Consider the following 20,887-nt stretch of genomic DNA (forward strand, 5'->3'; position numbering starts at 1 on the left):
AGCCACAATTTTTTTTAACAAAATTCAAATATACAAATCTACAACATCACTTTTTTTAAAATACTTCTTAATTGCAGATGAAAGGTGCTCATTAATTTTTACAAAGTTTTATTTCATAACATTTTAAAAGTATACAGTCAGACGCTAATGCACATAACTTAAAACAGATTTTGAACGATATACAGATGAATGCAGTTATCGCAAATATTACACTAACATAAATGAGATGATATATAATCACACTGTATTAAATAGTTCTATGCGTGCAGGACAAAAAATGTGCATGTATTGCCTTTTCAAAAACGTCTTCCTCCTCCAGCTCCACCTCCTTGATTATCTCGCACACTATGAAGAAAACAGAAAAGATCTTTTATAAATTGCATATTTTTAATACGTACTACATCACTTAATTATAGATATGATTATATCCTTTACTATCACAAGACAGAGATCTTTTTGTTTCTCAAATACAGAACAACAAAATCTCGGGTCTTCCAGACAGAAAAGGATAAAACTTGTCTTCAGGACGAGACAAGCTTTTAAGGGTCAAAACAGACTGCAAAAGTAGTGAATTTTACTGTTTTTAAATTTTCATTAATACTAGTAAAGCGAAATTCAAACAAGCACCAACTTTCTTTTTTTCCAAAGCAAAATTTTAGGATATATTAGTACTAGAAATAAATATGAAATACAATGTTAAAAATTTACTATAACTGAAATTTATCAGTGAACTTTTTTTTCACATATATAAAATTTTAATGATGCAGAAATTCCAAAACATATTATTTAGTCAATATTTAAATAACACGACTAGAAATTCTATATGCAACTGTGAAATTAATTCATCTATCTAAATTATCATTAGTAACAAAGAACAATGCTTAACTTTATAAACATTCTTTAATACTGAATTTATTTTTGCTTATTATTAAAAATACATTATAGATAAATTCCACAATGATTATAAATACATGCAATATTTCAAATTATGTAACTGAACATTTGGCTAAAACAAAAACATAAAATGTTAGGTTATAAATATAACTATGGAACACACTTTCTATAAAGCAATTGTTTAATCCATATGCACATTAAAATAGGCATATCATTTACCTTTGTTGCATTAAATGCTGAGCCATTTGTGCTTGATTAAGAGCACCAGTTATTGTTATTATGCGGTCATTTGAACCCTGAGTTGCTTCTTCAATATTTATTGTAGCTGCTGAATCTCGTCGAATTTTACGAATACGTTGACCTCCTTTACCAATAATTGCTCCAGCAACCTTGAGAAAAATTGCACAATATTTTTAAAGCATTGCAAATAAATAATGGGTAACAGTTTAGTAAATAATAATAGGTATTATTTATCTTACTTACATCATTTGGAATCTTCATAATGATTGAATAGGTACCATTTGGATTAGGTACTGGCTTTGACTGAAATAATTCTCCAGTATTCTAATAAAAAAATGTAAGGTATTAATTTTAAGAATAATAATGAAGTTCTGAAATACAGTTGAATTTTATCATCATAATGTAGAAATAAAGCATCTAATAATAGTAACTATGATTTTAGTTTAATGGATGAAAATGTTTTTATATATAATTGGAATTTTTAAAATACATAATGTGTTTTGATCTGCATATTTGTTTTATGTAATGTGTATTGACTATATTTATCAGTATTTAAAACAATAGACAGTTACACAATTAGAAATTATTTTATAGATAATGTGGTCTCTATTGAAATTTAGATGTAATTTCTGTGCAACTTTGGAATAAGTCATGACATTGGAAATGTTTGTTAATCCAGTAATACACCTTTCAAAAATGTTTTTTTTTAATTGTATTTGATTTGCTTTGTAATTATAGCTAATCTCAAATTCTATACTGGGAGTTATTTGTTTTATATAACAAAACACTCAAGTAGAATTTTTTTTGACAAGATCAATTAGTATTTAATAAAATTATTATCCACTACTAGATTTTCAATTAATAGGGAAGAAGGGGTTAAGTGTTATAAAGTTACTTTTTAATTGTTAAAAAAAGAATATTGTTTTATTTTAAGTATTTTTTTTATCCATGTTTATTTTCTCAACTATTGGTCATATAAAAATATGTATCATAAAAAAGTAGAAGCATAGAAGGCAGATACAGTAAAAATTGTGTCAAGAGACTTTCAATTATAATTAGCAGTGTGTGTACCTAATCAATTCAGAATGATTTTTTATATACAAAAAGGTAGAATAACTTAATTGTATATCTTTTCCATTCTTGCAGTACCCCCCCCCCAACCAATATTCTGAAATTCGCAAGAATTGAAGAAATTTATTATATATATATATTAATGAGTTCAATTACCAAAAAATGTTAGTTACTGTACTATAAGAGATTTAAATGAGTATATACAAAAAATATATTTATATGTAACATCTTTTTAATGTATTAAAATGTATAAAGGAACCAAGTTTTTCAAATTATTTCAAATATCTTAAATACATACTATTACAACAAATCAACAATAATTTTTCTAAGAAGCTATTTAAATGCAAGTTGCTATACCCATTTAAAAAGTCATTTGTTTTTCTTTTTTGCACCGTATTATTTGATACCATGCAGACTATTGCTCATGTAGTATTTTGGGATTAGCTGTTTTATAATTATTCCAATTAAATTGAACTGAAAAATGCCAAATTATTTCTTAGTCTCCATTTTTGATTCAAACTAATCAAATTTAAAACCATTTAAGTTATTACCATTGAAACATTACTTAATTTACAAGTTTTAAAAATGTATTAGGAAAATTATGTAAAATTGGTTACATTTACAATTGAGTCAACTGAAAACATTTATTCAGTTTACTGCAAGATTCTGCTTAAGACCTGACTTAAATAATTCCCCATAGTTAATACCACTAATAATAATAATTTTGTTTTAATTTCATTAGAATACAAACTACAGAAAATTTAATGCAGTAAGAAATTAACATGAAGGTACCTTAAAATGTAAAGGGCATTGCATTTTTCTTTTCAATTTAAAAAAAAGCAGCTATGCTAACACCTGCTATCGCTAGTTAAAAACACATAACAACCAAAATGCTTCAGACAATAGAATTTTAATATACTTCCAACATGATTTTTTTGGGGGGGAGGGATGTCCAAACCAAACTTAGTCATTAATTTTAATAAATTGCTGTCATTCATTAAAAAATGCAATTATTCCCAATGTGGAAATGAATAATATAAATAATGTATTTTACCTTAAGATAATGGATATGCCCCTCTTCAGTTTAACTAGTAACATCAGTGTGAAATTTTACTTTCAAAATCAGATACTAGTCTTCACCCCACCCTTACACCTTGAGTCAAATATTCTGAATAAATATGTTGTGAAAAATCATTGGGCCTAACAGCATTACTTACAGGCTACTTTATAAAACAAAAGGAAGAGAAGAGGAGAAAAAAAAAAAAAAAAAAAAACAGGAATTAATTCAATAATTTTTTTAAAACTTAAATGTTTTAATGAAAAATGTAATTTCTTTTATATATGAAAATTCGATGTTTAAGATGAAATTGTTATTTAAAAAATACACAAGTATTTTGGTTGATCATTAATGCTATTTACAGACATGACACAGGTTTGAAATAAAAAACTGAACTTCATAAAATAATGAATTGTGTCAAACAAAAACACAGAAGAAAAATAAATGATTAATTAAAGTTTAACATTAATAATTGTTTTATATATTAGAAATACTGCAGAATTATTAAATAAAAGAAAAAATAAGTAATTAAAAAAATGAAACTTGATTCCAGAAATGTTGAAATCTGTGGGCGGATGTGTCAGATATGTATATTTTGAAAAGAATTTTAAGCTCTGGCTTTCAGATATATATTTTTTAAATCCACATTTCTTTCTTCCTATAGTAAATGGTTCAGACAACTGGATATTTATTATTTAACCCCAAAAAATGTAGTTGTATATTAAAAAGCTTAAAAGAATTTTAACACAGAAATCTTTTAAATCAAAACATAGGATATTTTTAAAAAATTTATTTGTATTCAATTTAACCCATCCCATTGTTAGGAACTGATAAAAACTGCATAAAATTTTTTACATTCCTTGTAATATAAAACTGCCTGTATTAAAATGACTTCCATATTTTTTTTAATTTAAAAATACAAATAAGGGAAATTTTAAAAAATTATAAATAAACACCATTGAAACTAAATTATGATGCTTATAGGTAAAAATTTAGAGTCCAAAATCAAATTCCTTTTTAAAAATTGTATGTACTTTTAAGAGCTAACACTTATAAATTATAAAACTGACTCAAGTATTATGACAATAAATTCCAGTATAGTGATTCACTTGGTATTTGTATTAAAAAATTTTCATTAAAATATTACTTCTTATTTTCTATTTGACTTTAAGAAAAAAATTTAAAATATGAATTTCAGGGTTGGGGTTAACTTTAATTTTCAAAATGGAATGATTTAATTAGAAGTTACAGAATATTGTTTTAAAATTTTGTATGTAATACTTGTAAACTTTTCAATTGTTCTGAATAATTAAATTTTACCTACTTTTGTTTCATTTATTTTTAATATAATGAGGTACTGAGAACAATTTACACCAAAATCTTGACAACAACAACATTTTCATCTAAATCTTTAATTATAAAAATCATACAATGTCAACAAAATGTAACCAATCACATACATAAATCACATTAAATATGTCACAAAAATAGTAAAACCAATTAGTAATGCCTTTTCCTTTTATAACCAGAACTTACAGGTACTGGTGGAACAAAACCTTGAGGTTTGTAAGGTCTCTGAGGACCTCCCATGAACCTAGATGGACCAGGTCCTGGACCATTAATACCTGGTCCACCTGCTCCTCCTTGGAATCCACCACCCATACCAGCATTCATCATAGGATTGCGAGGCCCTGGACCACCCATAGCATGCCCCATGGGTTTATCTCCTGCACCTTGTGACATGTAATTACCAGGATTCTGCCCATTTACTGAACCCATCATTCGATTACTATCAAAACAAGAAACAAAAATTAGTAATTTTTAAAGCATATATTTAACACAATTTTAAAAACAATAAAGATATTACATTTATATAGCATGTATCCAAGTTAAACTTAAAATTCTACTTATAAAAGATAGTCCTAGATAAATATATTCTAATACTGAAAATGCTAAGTAGAAAAAATGACAAATTACTAACTTTAGATTTTACATTGATGTGCAGTTTTTATTGAAATTTTTAATTAACAATGAATACTAAAAGATGAAACATACAACTGAAAAATTAGAATAACTCAAGAATAAAAAAATATTTCAAAGATAAATTTTAAACAGTTAAATTAGAAAGCAAATCTAACAAACTGTACATTACAATAAAATTCAATGCAACTTTCAGAAGTCCACTTCATACCTATAATTCTCATCATATATCATAATTATTCAATGAAGAATTAAAAACCTGATGAGAACTCATATCTTACCCTCCATAGCTACTTCCACTATCTGTTACCCATCCACCTAAATTGCCTCCTGCACTACCACCAGGACCACCCATCTGGCTCCATCGATTTCCAACATTTGGTCCTTGGCCCATTATTCCACGACCTCGACCTCCAAAGGAACCACCAAATCCTCCACGGCCACGATTTGAGCCACCGTCTGGTCCACCAAAACTGAAGTTATCAACAACTTCATCACGCCATGCTGGAGGAGGAGGCCTACATAAAAAACAATTAATGTAATAAACTATTAAAAACACAAAATTAATGTAATAAACCAATCGAAAACACAGAAACTTATATAATTTAATGTTTTTAAAGCTTTATATACTGACCTTCCTCGGAAAGAGCCTCTTCCACGTCCTTTTGGACCAGTCTCTTCATAACCTCCATAATCATTACAAAATAATGGATTAAAATGATGAGGATCATACTGTTTATTAGGTCCTTTAATTGGTGCCTAAAAGCGAAGAAAGATAATTAGAAGATGGAGATAAAATTTTTAAGAACTTGTTCAAGATTTCAAACAATACTTACAGCACTAATGATGTGACATATTTCTTTAACGCAGTTAACAACAACATTGGGATATCCTGAAATTTGTACAATTCGCTCTGTTGAATTAGGACAGCAATTGCTGAAGATTTTTATTTGGGCGCCAGTTTTCTGAAAATACATTTTTAAAAATTAAATGAATGCAACAATAAAAATTTTAAATATAAAAGTAATGGACTCTTAATAAATGAAACAAACCTCTCTCAATTCTTTTATCCTAGATCCACCTTTCCCAATTAAACATCCAGCATGACTTTGATGGAGGAGCATACGTAGTTCACAGTCAAACTCCATGTTTCGATGATGAGAATACTAGGTAAAACAAGTAGAAAATTTTATGTCAGTTCAAGAAAAAAAGTACAATATTAATTATTATTCATATATATTATATAGATATATTTACACACACACTCACATCATCAAGCTTTGGAAGAACGTCCAGAAGGATCTCTCCCAGAGTGTCAACGTCAGCCACAATAGCTAATATACTAAATGAAAGAAATAAAAATCTTAAGATCATAGTAAAACTAAATTTTATCACCCTAATAAATTTAAATGCGAAAGAATTAATGCCTGCCCAAGTAACAAAAAGTGATTTTAATTAAAAATAAAATCCTGCCCAAATAAAAATAAAAAAGTGATTTACTACAACTAAAATTGCTGCTGTATTATCTAAAGTTTTTAGACAAAAAGATCCAATATGACCTTTATAATCAATAAAATGAAAGCAAGTCAACACATTTAATACCCATTTTTAAAAATATCAGCAATCTAGTCAACATATAAATATATATATTTATGGATACTGATTTAATGATGATCTCAATTGAAGAAGGGATTTAAATGTGGATTTTGTATTCAAATAACCATATCTGTTTAATGTTTTAATTTTTTTTTCCTTCAAAATTGAAAATTTTTGAAAAGGAAAAGACAGGGAAGAAAGAAAACTTATTCCAATCAACATAGAAATATACCAAGTAATAGTTAAGCATATCGCAAGAAAGGTGAAAATCTATTCAAAAATGAAAAAGTTTGTACAATTTTAAGTAGCAATCAAGAGATACAAAAGTTAATCAACATTTGCAATAATAATCAAGGAATCAAATGGTTTGTTCTGAAATGGTTAAAAGTTTTTAAATGGTTGAAGTTTCAGAACTGTATACTAACTAAATGAATCTTATAACTAAAGGACAAAATAGTTCATTGTCCTTTTGACATAATATAATATTCATAAAGATGAAATTAAAAAAAAAATCCAAATTGTACCTTATAATGCCAACTTAAACCTAAAGGGAATGCAAAATTCATGAATGCTATTCATGTGGAAATTAAAGCATGGAAGACTACAACAACAAGAATATTGCATCTTAAATTCTGAAATTCTTCTAAATATTAAATCAATATATACAAAAAATAATCAAAATGCATGAATCCCTATTCTATGACATTCATATACTAAAAAGACTATTATGATTGAATATCAAAATTTTAAAAATTATTTATGGATTTAATAAAATTAGAAGCAGCAATACAAAAAAAAAATTAATAAAGATTAAATGCATATTAACTTGCTTGTTGAGGATTTTCAATGGACTGTAAATATATTACAGTCAAATGAATACATACATCACATTTTGTTAAACAAGATGTCTTTTAAAAAGTTTGAAATTCATTCCGATTTAAAAATAAGGAATGATAAATTTGCAATTAACTTATTATTAAAGGTAATAATTCCTGCTAAAAATCTTACTCCTAAATAATTCACATCAATTCTCAATTCTAGTTTTCATTTCCAAAATACAACGAGCATAAAAAACAGGGCAATTTATTTAAAATTGCCAGATGATAATTATTTTAGGTATAAGTTAATTTAACTAAGAACTCATTCTCTTCAACTGCAATATCTATGAATTGCTTTGTTCTAATTTTGTTTAGAAATATATTTCAATAAAAAGAGAAATCATTAATTCCCATTAAATAAAACATATGTGAATGTTATTGTGAGAAGCAGGAAAAAAATAACCATTTTACCATAATATTTTATTATTTTTATAAACATTTCATTGAAGTGTTACAATATTGATTCCCCAAAACAAGAAAATCAAACTGCTCATTTCAGAATCCTAAGACTAGCACTTTTCAACACTCGAACTTCACTAAAGGGTGGTATGCAGAAATGTGAGCAATTATAACTCTTTCTGATTCCATGAATAACCTGAATTCTCACTATTGCTAAATGTAAACATCTTATTTCATCTTTTCATTCGCCCCTTTTATCGGAGAGGGGGAAAAAAAAAAAAAAAAAAAAAAAGCTTTTTGACACATGTATAAAGACACAGAGTTCAGTATCCAAAAAAAGAACAGTAATAGATAGCACTATTGACATCAATCTAATGCCTAAAAGTCACTCTAGGGGGGGAAAAAATACAGTATAACACTTTCTGGAGCAATCAATTTTTTAAAAGTTTGTTTTGATTCTCCTGCTCCCAAGATAACTTTCTCACTGGATAGTTTAGATACATGACCAACAGTCAATTTTCATCATTGTATTTTTCTGTCATTTTTATTATATAATGGTTTAGTTCCATATTTGCATTTTGTTTTTAACTTTGAATATTTGTTCTTATAATCAAATATATATTATCACACATATATAGTATTATACATATTTCAAAGGGATTTTGATTGTTGTACGATTAAAATACTATTCTTTTTTAAAGATCTCATTTGTTTTTTTTAATTATGTTAATACATATATTTTCCAAACATCCAAAAATTATAAAATACTATATTTAACTAACAAAAGACTACTTCTCAAAAAAAAAAAAAAAAAAAAAAGTGTTTAGATGCAAAAAAGGGGGTTACATTTCAGCTTGCTCATCCCCTCACATTCCATTTAGAAATCCTTTTATTACAAAATAGTAATATCAGTTAGGTTTAATTAGCTTTCAGACAGTCTAAAACTTAATAGCCTTTTAGTAATTCAACACCATTAAGTCAAAAATAGAATAAAATTAATTTTAACAAAATTTTTATTTAGGGTCCCATCCACATTCAAAACAATTCACAAATAATTTCTAGTATATATTTCAAGCTATATAGGATATGTAAGCAATATACAATTTTTTGAGACCACATAACATTCAAAAAATATCATTGAGGCAAAAGATCTCCGAAATTTTTGAAGTTATAAAAGAACGATTAAAATTGTTAGTTGTAAATATAGCTATAAATACCTAATTTTAAAAAAATGTAATAACTGCATACTAATAATATAAAAAAATTTTGATATCAAAAAATTTCCGAGAAAATTTTAAAATTAGATTTAATAAATATTTGCAATGCATTTGAAAATAAAATATAATTTGATTAAGCTACTACTTTATTAAAAGAAACAGGAGGAATCTTTAATGTACCATAAAAAATATAATAATATTTTGTATGTATATTGTCCTAAAAATGGCTAGTTAATTTAAAAAGGGATGATGCACACTTCTTCCAAAACCATATTCTTGGCAATATAATCTCATCCATTATTAACAAATTCTGATGATTCATTAATTGATGCCTATTAGGAGAGAGCTTGCAATTATGTTTAAGTCTACAATATATGAAAGAAAGAAATATTTGAATTGTACATTTTAGTAGTAAGCAGAATTGTCAATGCAATATGAGCATTTTCCTTGTACAAAATAGTCTTTTCTCTCCACAATTAGAAACACATGATTACTTTAAAATAGAGTTTAATATGGATGCATAACACTCGGTGATGTTTTCAAAGTTAAAAATTAAGTTTTGTAGTTAAGCAAGACTTGTACAAGGAAGTAAGTGCATTTTGCTGTATGCAAAGAAAAACAGGTAAAAAAAATTTTAAAATCATAAAACTATAAAGATTATAAAATATAAAGGGGCAAATTTACAAGAGCATACCGTTCTGGGCCAGGGCAGTCGGGAACTGTAACACTTGCTGTGAACTTCAGGGGTGAGGGACCCATTTCCGCAAGGGCAATCGATCAAAAGGGTGGAGGGTGGACATGATTGTACATGTAGGAAAGCAGAAATCCAGATATGGTCAGAAAATCCACATTTTATGAACAGCAATAAATTGCCATGTAAAGTCAATTGTTGAGATAAAATGACATCAGCACAGGCAGGGCAAAGGGTGAACCATCATGAGGACAGGGCATAGATGGAAAGAAAGGTTAATTCATTAGCCTAAAGGTTCTTTCTTGCTAACAATAGTTTAATAAATTAAGAGATGTAATCAGTCTTTGATAAATTACTAAATGACACATACCTGTATGTTGTTTGAATGACAAAGAAAATTTTTTTTTTTACTGTGCAAGACATGATTGATCAAATAACAGTTCTCAAAAAAAAAAAAAAAAAAAAAAATGAAAAAAGAATTTATATGCAGGAATTTTTTCTTTAGCTGTATAACTATAATAAAGAAACACTATAAAATTAGAAGCAACCATAATATATTCTCATTATGTTATGGAAAAATTATTTTAGAAAATCAGACAGCAAAAAAAAAAAAAAAAAAAAAATCATAGAAGTAAATTTTATGACTATTTGCTTGAAAGCACCAATTATTTTGATCTTAAAAATTTTGAGATTAAAAAAAATAGTTTTAAAAACTTTTTTTTTTTTTTTGCATTTAATCATATCTCCAATATTTTAAAAATAAACTAACATGAATGCTTGAAAAATACATATCAATTTAAAATATTTACATTTGAACATGAGGAGAAATGAAAAAGATAGCATTTTTACTTCAATAATTAATTTACTTTGTATGTAGTCATTTTAAATTATAGCAATCAGACAAAGTTTAATATTAAGAGTTATTTTTTCCCAGAAAAGAGAATATTATTTAAATTTCAAGATTAAAAAAATATAATTCTAAAAAATGTGCTTTTATTTAGCCAAAAAGAAAAATTACGTACAGGTATGTGTCATAAGAGAAGATTGTCTCATTAATTTAAACCCCTAAGAAAACTTTTAAAATAAAAAGTAGCTGCACTTGGAAGAAAATCATGTATGCATATTAATTTTATCTTTCAATCGAAAAATAAGCATGATAGCTTATTTTTTTTTTAAATTTTGAATTGAAAGAAATAAATTTCAATGGTCATTAATTGTGACAAATGAGGGATTTTTTATATTTTTGGCACATACGATGAATCTCCTGCTAAAATATTGGAAATTAAAACAAATTAAGTATGTAACACTTCAATTTTAAACACTGCATGATTTAAAAGCATATATAAATCATTTTGAAGATATGTAATTCTATAGTAGAACTTCCATAATTGAAATACTATGAGAAGACCAAAATTTCATGATATACTGACAGTACAAAACTGAAGTGAATTCAGAAACACAAAATTTTAAGACAATTTCTCATTTGAAGTTCAAGTAATGGAAGTTCTACAATATACTATAAATATATCAACTTAAACTAAATTTCTTTGCATTATTTTAAAAGGTATATGATGGCATGAATACACGTTATGTATCAAATAACTAAAAAAATATTTTACTAAAAGTTTATGATTAAAGCATTTACATTTTAGAAATGACAGGTGGATCTTTTATAGAATTATAAAAGTTAAAACAAAGAAATGTTTAAAATGAAGAGGCTAGTATAATTCATGAACAGATTTAAATGTTCAAGATTTTTTAAGGAGCAAATATCGAGCTTAGAGTGTAAAATACGAATTATAATTTATCAATTACTTTAAACAAATAGATGCAATAAAATCAATGAAAAATTATCCCCACAAACAAAGGAATGGAACTATTAAGTTAAGCTATTACTTTATTTTCTGTAATAATATAAAATATAATTAGATTAAGTAAAATTAAATATCTGAAATGAAGGAAAAAATCATAAAAAGGAGGTAAGAAAACTTTTAAAAGTAACAACAAAATTTTAAATATTATGAAACTATTAGAATATTAACATATTTCTACTAATAATTTAGTCCAACTATTATAAAAAAGCAACATGTTTTTTTTTTTTTTTTTTTTTTTTTTACAAAACTGATTTTACACTGTTTTTTAACAAGTAACTGAATGCATTAACTATACATTTATACCAAATCAAAAAAGGGAAAAAATACATCTCAAACAAAATCTAATAACTAAAAGAGGGGAAAAAAAAAAAAAAAAAAAAAAAAAAAAAACAGGACAAACCCATCATATTGATGCAAGCAAAATTTGTCTGAAAGTTATACATTAGCAAAGTCAAAAATAAATAAATAAATAAAAGTAGCCCCTTCCCAAATCTTTTTTTCAGAAGTTAGCTCTTTGTAAATTTCTTATTTGAGTAATAAAATCATAAGATTATTTCAACCGAATGAATAAAAAAAACATAATGTCTCAATGGAAATATGGGATTTTCAATTTTGGATATTATTTCACAAATGAAGAGGTAAGCAAATATGTACACTAAGAAAAGGATGCAACTTGCAAAAATGTTCAATTTCAATAATATAGGACCTGAAAAATCACCACATTTTAACATTACTATATAAATTAATTGTATTGATAACCCTAATATGCTTTAACAATAAAGGCATATAATTCTATGAAAGGAAGGAAATATAAATTTAAAAATCAATATTATTAATAAGATTCTACATCTGATTTCTCCCTTCCTCCTTATAATTTTGAAAGCATTTAAGAAAAAGTTTAAATGAATTAAATAAAATAGTGAATATATCTGAAAATAAATGCCTTGCAATTTCAAATTTAGAATTCATTGCTTACTCACCTCAGTCCTCAATCTGTTGATATTCGATCCACCTTTTCCAATGATCGCACCAGCATTCTATTATAAAATCATACACATTATCTTAATTCTTGCAAAATATAAAACATTCAACAAGACAAACTAAATTTTATTTCTTTGACAGATTAAAATAAAATTGTCTTAACTGCTTAAAAATATATTATAAAAAAAACTAAAATAATTACTTTAATAATGCTGATAAAAAAAATGTTAATTTCATATAGTACAGAATTTTAATTCTGCAACTAGTGAAATATTTTCCATTAATTTATAAACATTTTATTATAAAAAGGAAATAGTTTAAAAAGTTGTTATACATACTCATCCTACTTAAAAATTAGCACATGTTAGGCAAAAATTTGAAGTTTAGAAGTAAAGCGTTTTTATGAAATTTATTTTTAAGATGTAAGTATATGAAATGCATAGATTATGTGTTTGCATATCTATGCATATTAATAAAAAAAAACCATTAAACAAAGTTAAGATTTTACCTTGCTCTGTACTAGGAAGCGAACATCAACTGCGCGACCACCACTCCTAGGACGTTTAGAAGGACCCTCGCAATCACCCATACCGTCTTGAGATGCTTCACGCTTATTGGAAGTTTTATACGAATCTATGGACAGAAAAAGTTTAACTAAAAGTTGGCAAATTTAGACGCAAAATGTATACTTGCATTAATAACATACTTCTCTAATCTTAAGAAATTGGCTCCTAAATACTTTATTTTTATTAGTCAAATATAGAATAAAATAAAATCTCTCATGAAATGAGAAACTTCCTTTTGTTTGTATAAGAAAAATTTCCAAGGGAAACTATTTGGTTTTAATAAATTATTCAATCAAGCCAGTTCTTTCTTATAATATAATAATTAAACCTATTAAGATAGCAGGATAAAATTCTCTTTCCCTTAACAGCCATAAAAATTTTCAGCTAGAAAATTCATTATATTGAAATTCCCCCTCCCCTTCAAAACCTAAAAAAATACTAAATAAATGTTCAAAAAATTTCAAACACATTTTGAATTTATATTACATTTTAATTTGTAAGTTTTATTACTTTATAATTACATCAGATATTTCCTAATTAAATAATTCTTTATATATTACAATACAATATAAAATGCAAATTATATTTTTAATTAACTGCTGCTTTCTTATTAACAAAATGCAGATGGGAGACTGAAAATAATCCAAAGAATATAACAAGGAAAGTAAGAGACTAATCTCATTAGCCTCTTACTAGTGGACAGCAGTGAACTTGCATTCTACGACTTTTAAGCAATTTGCTAAAAAAATAGGTATCTCTTCTACATGTTCAAAAACATGGAAAATCACACTTGTATAAAAAGTGTTAATCTTTTAAACATGTACAAGTCAAAACTCCAGATCATTTTTTAAAATCTTCAACAAAAATTCTATTTAACCCGGGAAGACGCGCGCTTCTGTTGTGACTCGAAAACGCGCATCGGGCTTCGCGGGCCCGGAAACGTTTTTCGTGAGAAAAACAGAAATAAAATTACATTGGCGTTACCGAAAATCTAAGTTTCACAAAAGCATACTACTGAAAATATAAAATAATGTTTTTCAGATAAATGCCACTTTCAAATTACACAATTACAACTAGTTTAAGTACAAAATATTTAAAATAGTTTAAAGGTTCTTTTCTCTTTAAAACTGAAAATTACAAAACATACATGAGACATAAATTATTACTAGTATTTATTAATAAAAATTATTTCTACATTAGTAAATTAAAATAAAACTTACATTTTAGACACATTTGCAACGAACAACGCTGCTATGTTCCCCGCATACATTTTTTTTATAAGCAGAACAACACATTTGGGATTTTCTGTCCTTTGTACTGGGACATACATGGCATCTTTTTCTAGAAATTTTTTGCTTTTTTTGCGGGGGAGTATCACAATTTTCACTGCAGTTACAATTCAATTGGTCACGCAATTGACGGGGAAGAGTAGCCTGTATACTTCTTTCTTGAAGGTGGTCCTTCAATAATTCTAAAGAAAGATCTTTTATGAATAAACTTCTTTTCTTATACTGAACGGGTGGCGTATTTGATGACAGTAATATGATACGAGAATTTACAGTAGCAATATTCAGCATACTGAAAAATATGACCATAGGCCATCTTTTACTTATCCTGGCAGTAGAATATGTAGCTGACATTTCATCCACTACATCAACTGCGCCCTTTGTAAGGTTTTAAAATGTTATAATCTCTGGTTTCTTTGCTTCTCCTGTAGAAGCGTCAATTGCATCACCATTATGCATTGAGGATAAAAGAACAACACATTTGTTTTGTTTTTTTCGGTACGTAAGAAACCAGTGTCAAATTTTTTTGGAATCCAAATAATGTTGAATATGGTTCTCGTTTTTTTCCAGAAATGAATTCCTTTGGAAGCTCTCTTTTATTTTTTCGGACTGTTCCCACAAGTGTAATTTTTTTCATCAAGAGGTCTGGGTTTTGCTAAATCATAACTTGTGCACCAATTGTCAACAGTTAGGTTGCGTCCTGAATTGAAAATAGGTTCTAGTAATCTCTTTACAATTTTGTCTGGACCATTTTCAACGTTATATGGTCCTGCTGGTTGAGTTCCTGCATAAATCTCTAGGTTCCATGTATAAAATGTTCTCGCATCTACCAAGGCAAACATTTTTATTCCATACTTGGCTGGTTTATTTGGCATGTATTGTCAAAATGAACACCTTCCTCTGAACGGTTCTAATTTTTCGTCGATTGTCACATATTCTCCAAGAGTTTGAACTTTTTGACAATTTGCGACGAACATTTCAAAAATATTTCTGATGGGAGCAAGTTTATCCACTTCTCTTCTAGAAGAACGATCTCTTATATCATCAAATCTGACACACCTCATCAGAAATAAAAAACGTTTATATGACATAGTATGGTGGAATATGTCAATTCTTGTTCCATCAGTAGCCCCGAGGTCCTTTACATTTACATGGGAAGATTTGTGCAGTCCCCCAAAATAAAGAAGTCCTATAAATGCCTTCATTTCAGAAATTTTTGTAGGATGAGCGTCTCTTTCTCTTCCAAATTTACATGCAATTGATCGAATATAAATATTCGTGCACTCGACAATAATTGATATCATACTTTCATCAATCAGAAATGTCCAAGAATTTATTGGCGAGGATACATTTTTTGTTTCGCCAATATTTCCAGGCAGTTTTGAAATGATATTGTGAGCAGGAGTTCTCACATTTTTCCTTGGCTCCTTTTAATGCCATATCGTTTTACCGTCTTTCCCAACGTAATCATAGTTGGATTCACAAACGTACACTTCACTGTCTGAATCTAGCTCCTCTTCTGAATTCGATTGATGATCACTAATTAATTCTTCATCAACAATTTCTTCATCTTCCTCATTAAGAGATTCTTCATCTGTTGAAACTTCCGCTAATAATTTTTGCAATCTTTCGCATTCCTCTTTATAACTCAAGTATCGAGACATTGCGACCGTCTCCACTGCTTACAAAAATAGCTATGCGAACGCGCGCATCGGGCTTTCGAGGCCCGAGCAGCTGTTTCTGACAGCAGGTATTCCATTTTCCAAGAAACGAGAGGAGTGAAATTCCTATAATGACTGGGGTCAGGTGGCAAATGACCTTGGACGCAGCTACTGGGAAACTTGAGTTTCTACGCTGAAAAACCGATTTTCTGCAGAATTTTTTTCAAGCGCTCGCGGGTTAATTATTCAAAATGAATTTTAAAGTAATCATGCCCTTTTTAGTTTATAATTTAATTTTATCTAATATTTTAAATTTTCTTTTAATAATCTATTTACATCGCTGAAAAGTTTTACATAGATGAGGCTAAAAGATTGAAGCATTATTCACGAAGAAATGATTCAAATTCCAAAACATTTTAAAAACAACCTATGTTCAAACAAACAAGCTATTTTCTTTAAAGCAAGACAAAGTATCAACTTCATTAATTCTACATAAATGAATTTTATAAATTTTTCAAAAACTCACCAGTATCAGTCATCCTAAAAATAAAATTCTAAATGGAAATCTTAAAATAAAAATTCCAGCCTATGATCGTGCCTACTTCTTATCTAGAACAGAAAAAATTGTTACAAATTATATTTCAAGGGAAATAAGAATAAGAAATTATAAATTAAGTCAATATTTTATCTACCAACATCACAATACCTTTTTTTTCATACATGAGTAAAAAATATCAAATAATACATATTGTAAAATTTATGTAATCCAAAAGTATATCAAAAAAGGATGATCAGACAAGTTATTTCAATAAACATTTTAAGATAAATTTATATAGCTTCCAATTTGTTCAATTTATAATGATGAACCAACAGCCAATAGTAACCACTTAATATACAACTAACAATACTTCATAACTTACCTGCATTTTTTCACAGCTTGATGGACTTGTTTTAATTGAAACTGTTCAAATTTAAACTTAATCAAATTTTTAAAAAATGCCTACTTCAATACTAAGGTGGCCTTTTATGATATTTTAAGAAAGTAACAGTTATAGAAAGGAATAACTTAAATAACCATACCCAAGTTTTTAAATATGATGTAATACATATATATACAGAGAGTAATAATAAAAAATTCAAGGCTTCTAAAATACTTTCAATGCTTCAAATATTTAATATAACATATCAAATTTACAAAGGATTATCAGATTATGGGACTTTGTACAAAAACTATAATTTTTGAATTTTGTTTTATCATCTTGTTATATACTATAATTTCATTTAATGCTGCTCATGCCCTTTTTGTAGAGTAAAAAATTGCAGAAGTAGTAAAAGAATTTACAATTTTTTATAACATATGAGAAAATGAGCATTAAATAGATATCCAGAAATACAAATCCAACTCTACAATTAGGGCTTTATCTACAAAGGAAGAAAAGACATCTAAACTAATAAACAAAGATTAGAACAGCACTTTTAATATCACACAAATGTTTTATTCATTCAAGTACAGTACTCATAAGACTTGTGAAGTTTGATAGCTGAAATATACATAAATGATGATTATTAATTCATCTATTTTGACAGCATTTAACTCAATTTTTTTTATCGCATACTGTTATATTATTTGGTACTTTTCTACTAGCAGGACCCCAGATATACACCTACTATATCTTATTGATATCTCTCTTAGCAATGAATGTTAATTTAATGAATTTTCAATTGATAAATACCCATCAAGCTGTGAAAAAATCCAGGTAAGTTATGAAATATTGTTATTACATTGTACACCAACAGTAGATATTAATCTTTAAGATATCATTAACAGTAAAATACATTTTTTTTTTTTTTTTTTGCCTTTTCTCACATTATGGCATAGTTTTTTTAAAATCATTTATGAATTTTATTTTATTTTTCAATAAAATACTGAAAACTAAAGATTCCAGACTGATAAAATTCAACCGCAAAATAAAACAGAATTAGAATTTTTAATATTTTGCACAAATTCTTTTTCAAAATTTATTAAATTTTAAAAGGAAACATTCATCAGAAATAAAAGAATTGTATAATTATTATTTGCTTGTTTTGAAGAATGCTGCACTATACAATATTGTTAGTAATTTATTTTTTATATGGTCTTTTGAGTTTGTTCCTAACTTTTTTTTTATGTATTTTTGTTTTCAGTATTAATTATTTGATATCTTCCCAATGCTCTGTAGATCACTGAAAAAGATGAAATCGAGATATTTTTCCCATTCGCATAGTGCTGTACAAAAATGCATGCCAAATCATAACTTTTCAAATTTTATCAGTATTGATTAACATCAAATTTAGCATGGTAGACAGTATAAAAGTGAAATACTCTGACAAGTTTGAGCATATTTTTTACTCTCTACACTAATTCTTTCATAAAATCAATATTTCATGATACCTAACAAGTCTATGCTATAAGCTGAAAATTTTTTTAAAAAAATAAATTGATATTCAAAGGATTAATCAGTGTATCTTTTCTGTATTAATGCAATTTAAGCTGATAAATTGAAGTAGATTTATAAGGTTTTACAAAAATTACATGTAAGTTAATACAGCTGTTGCAGTTATAATTTCAATCAAATTAATATGAAAACACATTCACAAAACTGACAATATCGAAGAATGACAGTGAAGAAAAGTTAAATTATTTCTTTCTAATTAATAAAGTTAAATTATAATTTGTAACATATTTCATATATAATTTAGGTGTTCATTCAAATTCCAAAGTTTTATACACGGCCTTGTCAATTATCTATATTATTGTGTTAAATCATTTTTTTAACTATATACTTCATATTTCCGGAATTAAAAATTCCCATGTATCTTCCAAGATTAATACATATATAAATTAAATTTTCTAAATATCTTCTAATACTAATTGGCATATTTTTTTAGGTTCGAGATTTATTTGATTAATTTAAATTTTTTTATATCTAACTAATATAGATACATTATTTTTCGATTGGAAAGATTAAAGAATCATTTAATTCAAATGAGTTGTCATTTTATAATGATTTATCATCATATTTTTAAATCGCTATGCATTTGTTCCAAATTAGTTTACAATAGGAGTAAAATATATCACATGTCAAACTATATGATTTAATAAATTCGCAAACTTAAAAGAACTCATCTTTTATCATTCTTTACAAGAACTCCAACTAATAATCACTGAATACATAAAGAAAATATATATACATATATAACTCATAAATGTAGTCACTCTACAAGTAAAACAAATATTGATTGTATACGAATATGCGTATGCAGAGCCCCTTTAAAACCAAACATAATAATAAATACTAGAAATAATGCAGCAGATTTTTCATATACCAAATAACTAAGGTTTTTAGGCAAAACATAACAGTGCAAGGATTACGCCATTTTCAAGTCAGTGATTAGAAAATCAATGCGCACATAAACATCAGAGATGAATAAGGAACTTAATAGCTCAAAAATACAAAGATATAAACAAAAATTCCCGATTCTTACGAAAAAAGAAAGGAAAAGAAAGCACATTATCAGATTTTTAAACTAATAAAATATTTATGTATCGGAACACCGCCATTTACAGATAGCGGTAGTTCTTTCCACATATTCTAAGGATATAGAAGTAACTGCAATGTTTTAATTAGAAAGAGAAATCTAAAACTTTTAAAACGTATGTAATTATATAAATAAAAACATAATATATACCTAATTCCAAAAACTTGCCGGCTAACTCAAAGAGAAAATTAATAGACAAATTTCCAATAAAAAAAAGATTCCGTCTAAAGCGATTTTTATTGATGTTGCCTATACTGAAACTAAATTATGGTGTTCGGGAAGTTTAAAATATAATAAAATAAATAAGAAATAGAAAAAGTAAGAATATTCATTAACACTAATTATGAAATACCTTAGAAGAAATTTCAGACTATTATAAAGGATATTTTAATCACTAATTGATCGGAAACTAGAAGTTAGACCTAAAAAAAATACGAAGACTCATTGTCGCTCCACAGCTTTCTGATATATCACGAAATGCTGAAAGAATAGAGATGCATAATCTACGATTTTTTGAATAACAATTTTGCTATTGTTATTTTTAAATATTAGTTCCAAATATCTGTTATTTAATCATATTTTTTAATTAAAAGTTATAAATTACTATTAAATATAAAATTTATTAATTGTAATGAATACTTAATTTACTATTTTAAGTAACGTGTGATTAAATTAATTTATTTCTTTAAACTTATTTTTTAATTTTGATTTTTTTTCAAAACTATTTAGTTAATTTATTTATTGGAATAAAGCATTTTCTGAAAAGATGAATTTAAAAAAAAAAAGTCATTTCTTTAAAATGTTCACTTTAGTTCTACATTCTGCCAATAGATGGCGCCTGCAGAGTCAATCATTAGAAAGTCATGTCACAGACAATTAGAAATGATCTTTATGGGATAGCGCATTGGCAAATGCGA

General features: G+C 26.7%; 1 protein-coding gene across 1 annotated transcript; it reads right to left on the reverse strand.

Annotated features, from left to right (window-relative positions):
• Positions 1–91: 91 nt before the first annotated feature.
• On the reverse strand, positions 92–20,243 carry LOC129954486 (heterogeneous nuclear ribonucleoprotein K-like). The gene is made up of 14 exons (XM_056068149.1): positions 20,121–20,243; positions 16,918–17,000; positions 13,387–13,511; positions 12,878–12,934; positions 10,027–10,070; positions 6,512–6,584; positions 6,295–6,408; positions 6,079–6,207; positions 5,877–6,001; positions 5,524–5,760; positions 4,799–5,051; positions 1,378–1,458; positions 1,114–1,283; positions 92–345 (listed from the first exon to the last, which is right to left on the reverse strand). Exons 2-14 carry the CDS (start codon positions 16,928–16,930, stop codon positions 297–299), a joined length of 1,470 nt encoding a protein of 489 aa, XP_055924124.1. The 5' UTR covers positions 16,931–17,000; positions 20,121–20,243; the 3' UTR covers positions 92–296.
• Between the last annotated feature and the right edge of the window lie 644 nt (positions 20,244–20,887).

The sequence above is a fragment of the Argiope bruennichi genome, chromosome 1 (genome assembly GCF_947563725.1).
Source record: "Argiope bruennichi chromosome 1, qqArgBrue1.1, whole genome shotgun sequence".
In the NCBI taxonomy this organism is placed as follows: Eukaryota; Metazoa; Arthropoda; class Arachnida; order Araneae; family Araneidae; genus Argiope; species Argiope bruennichi.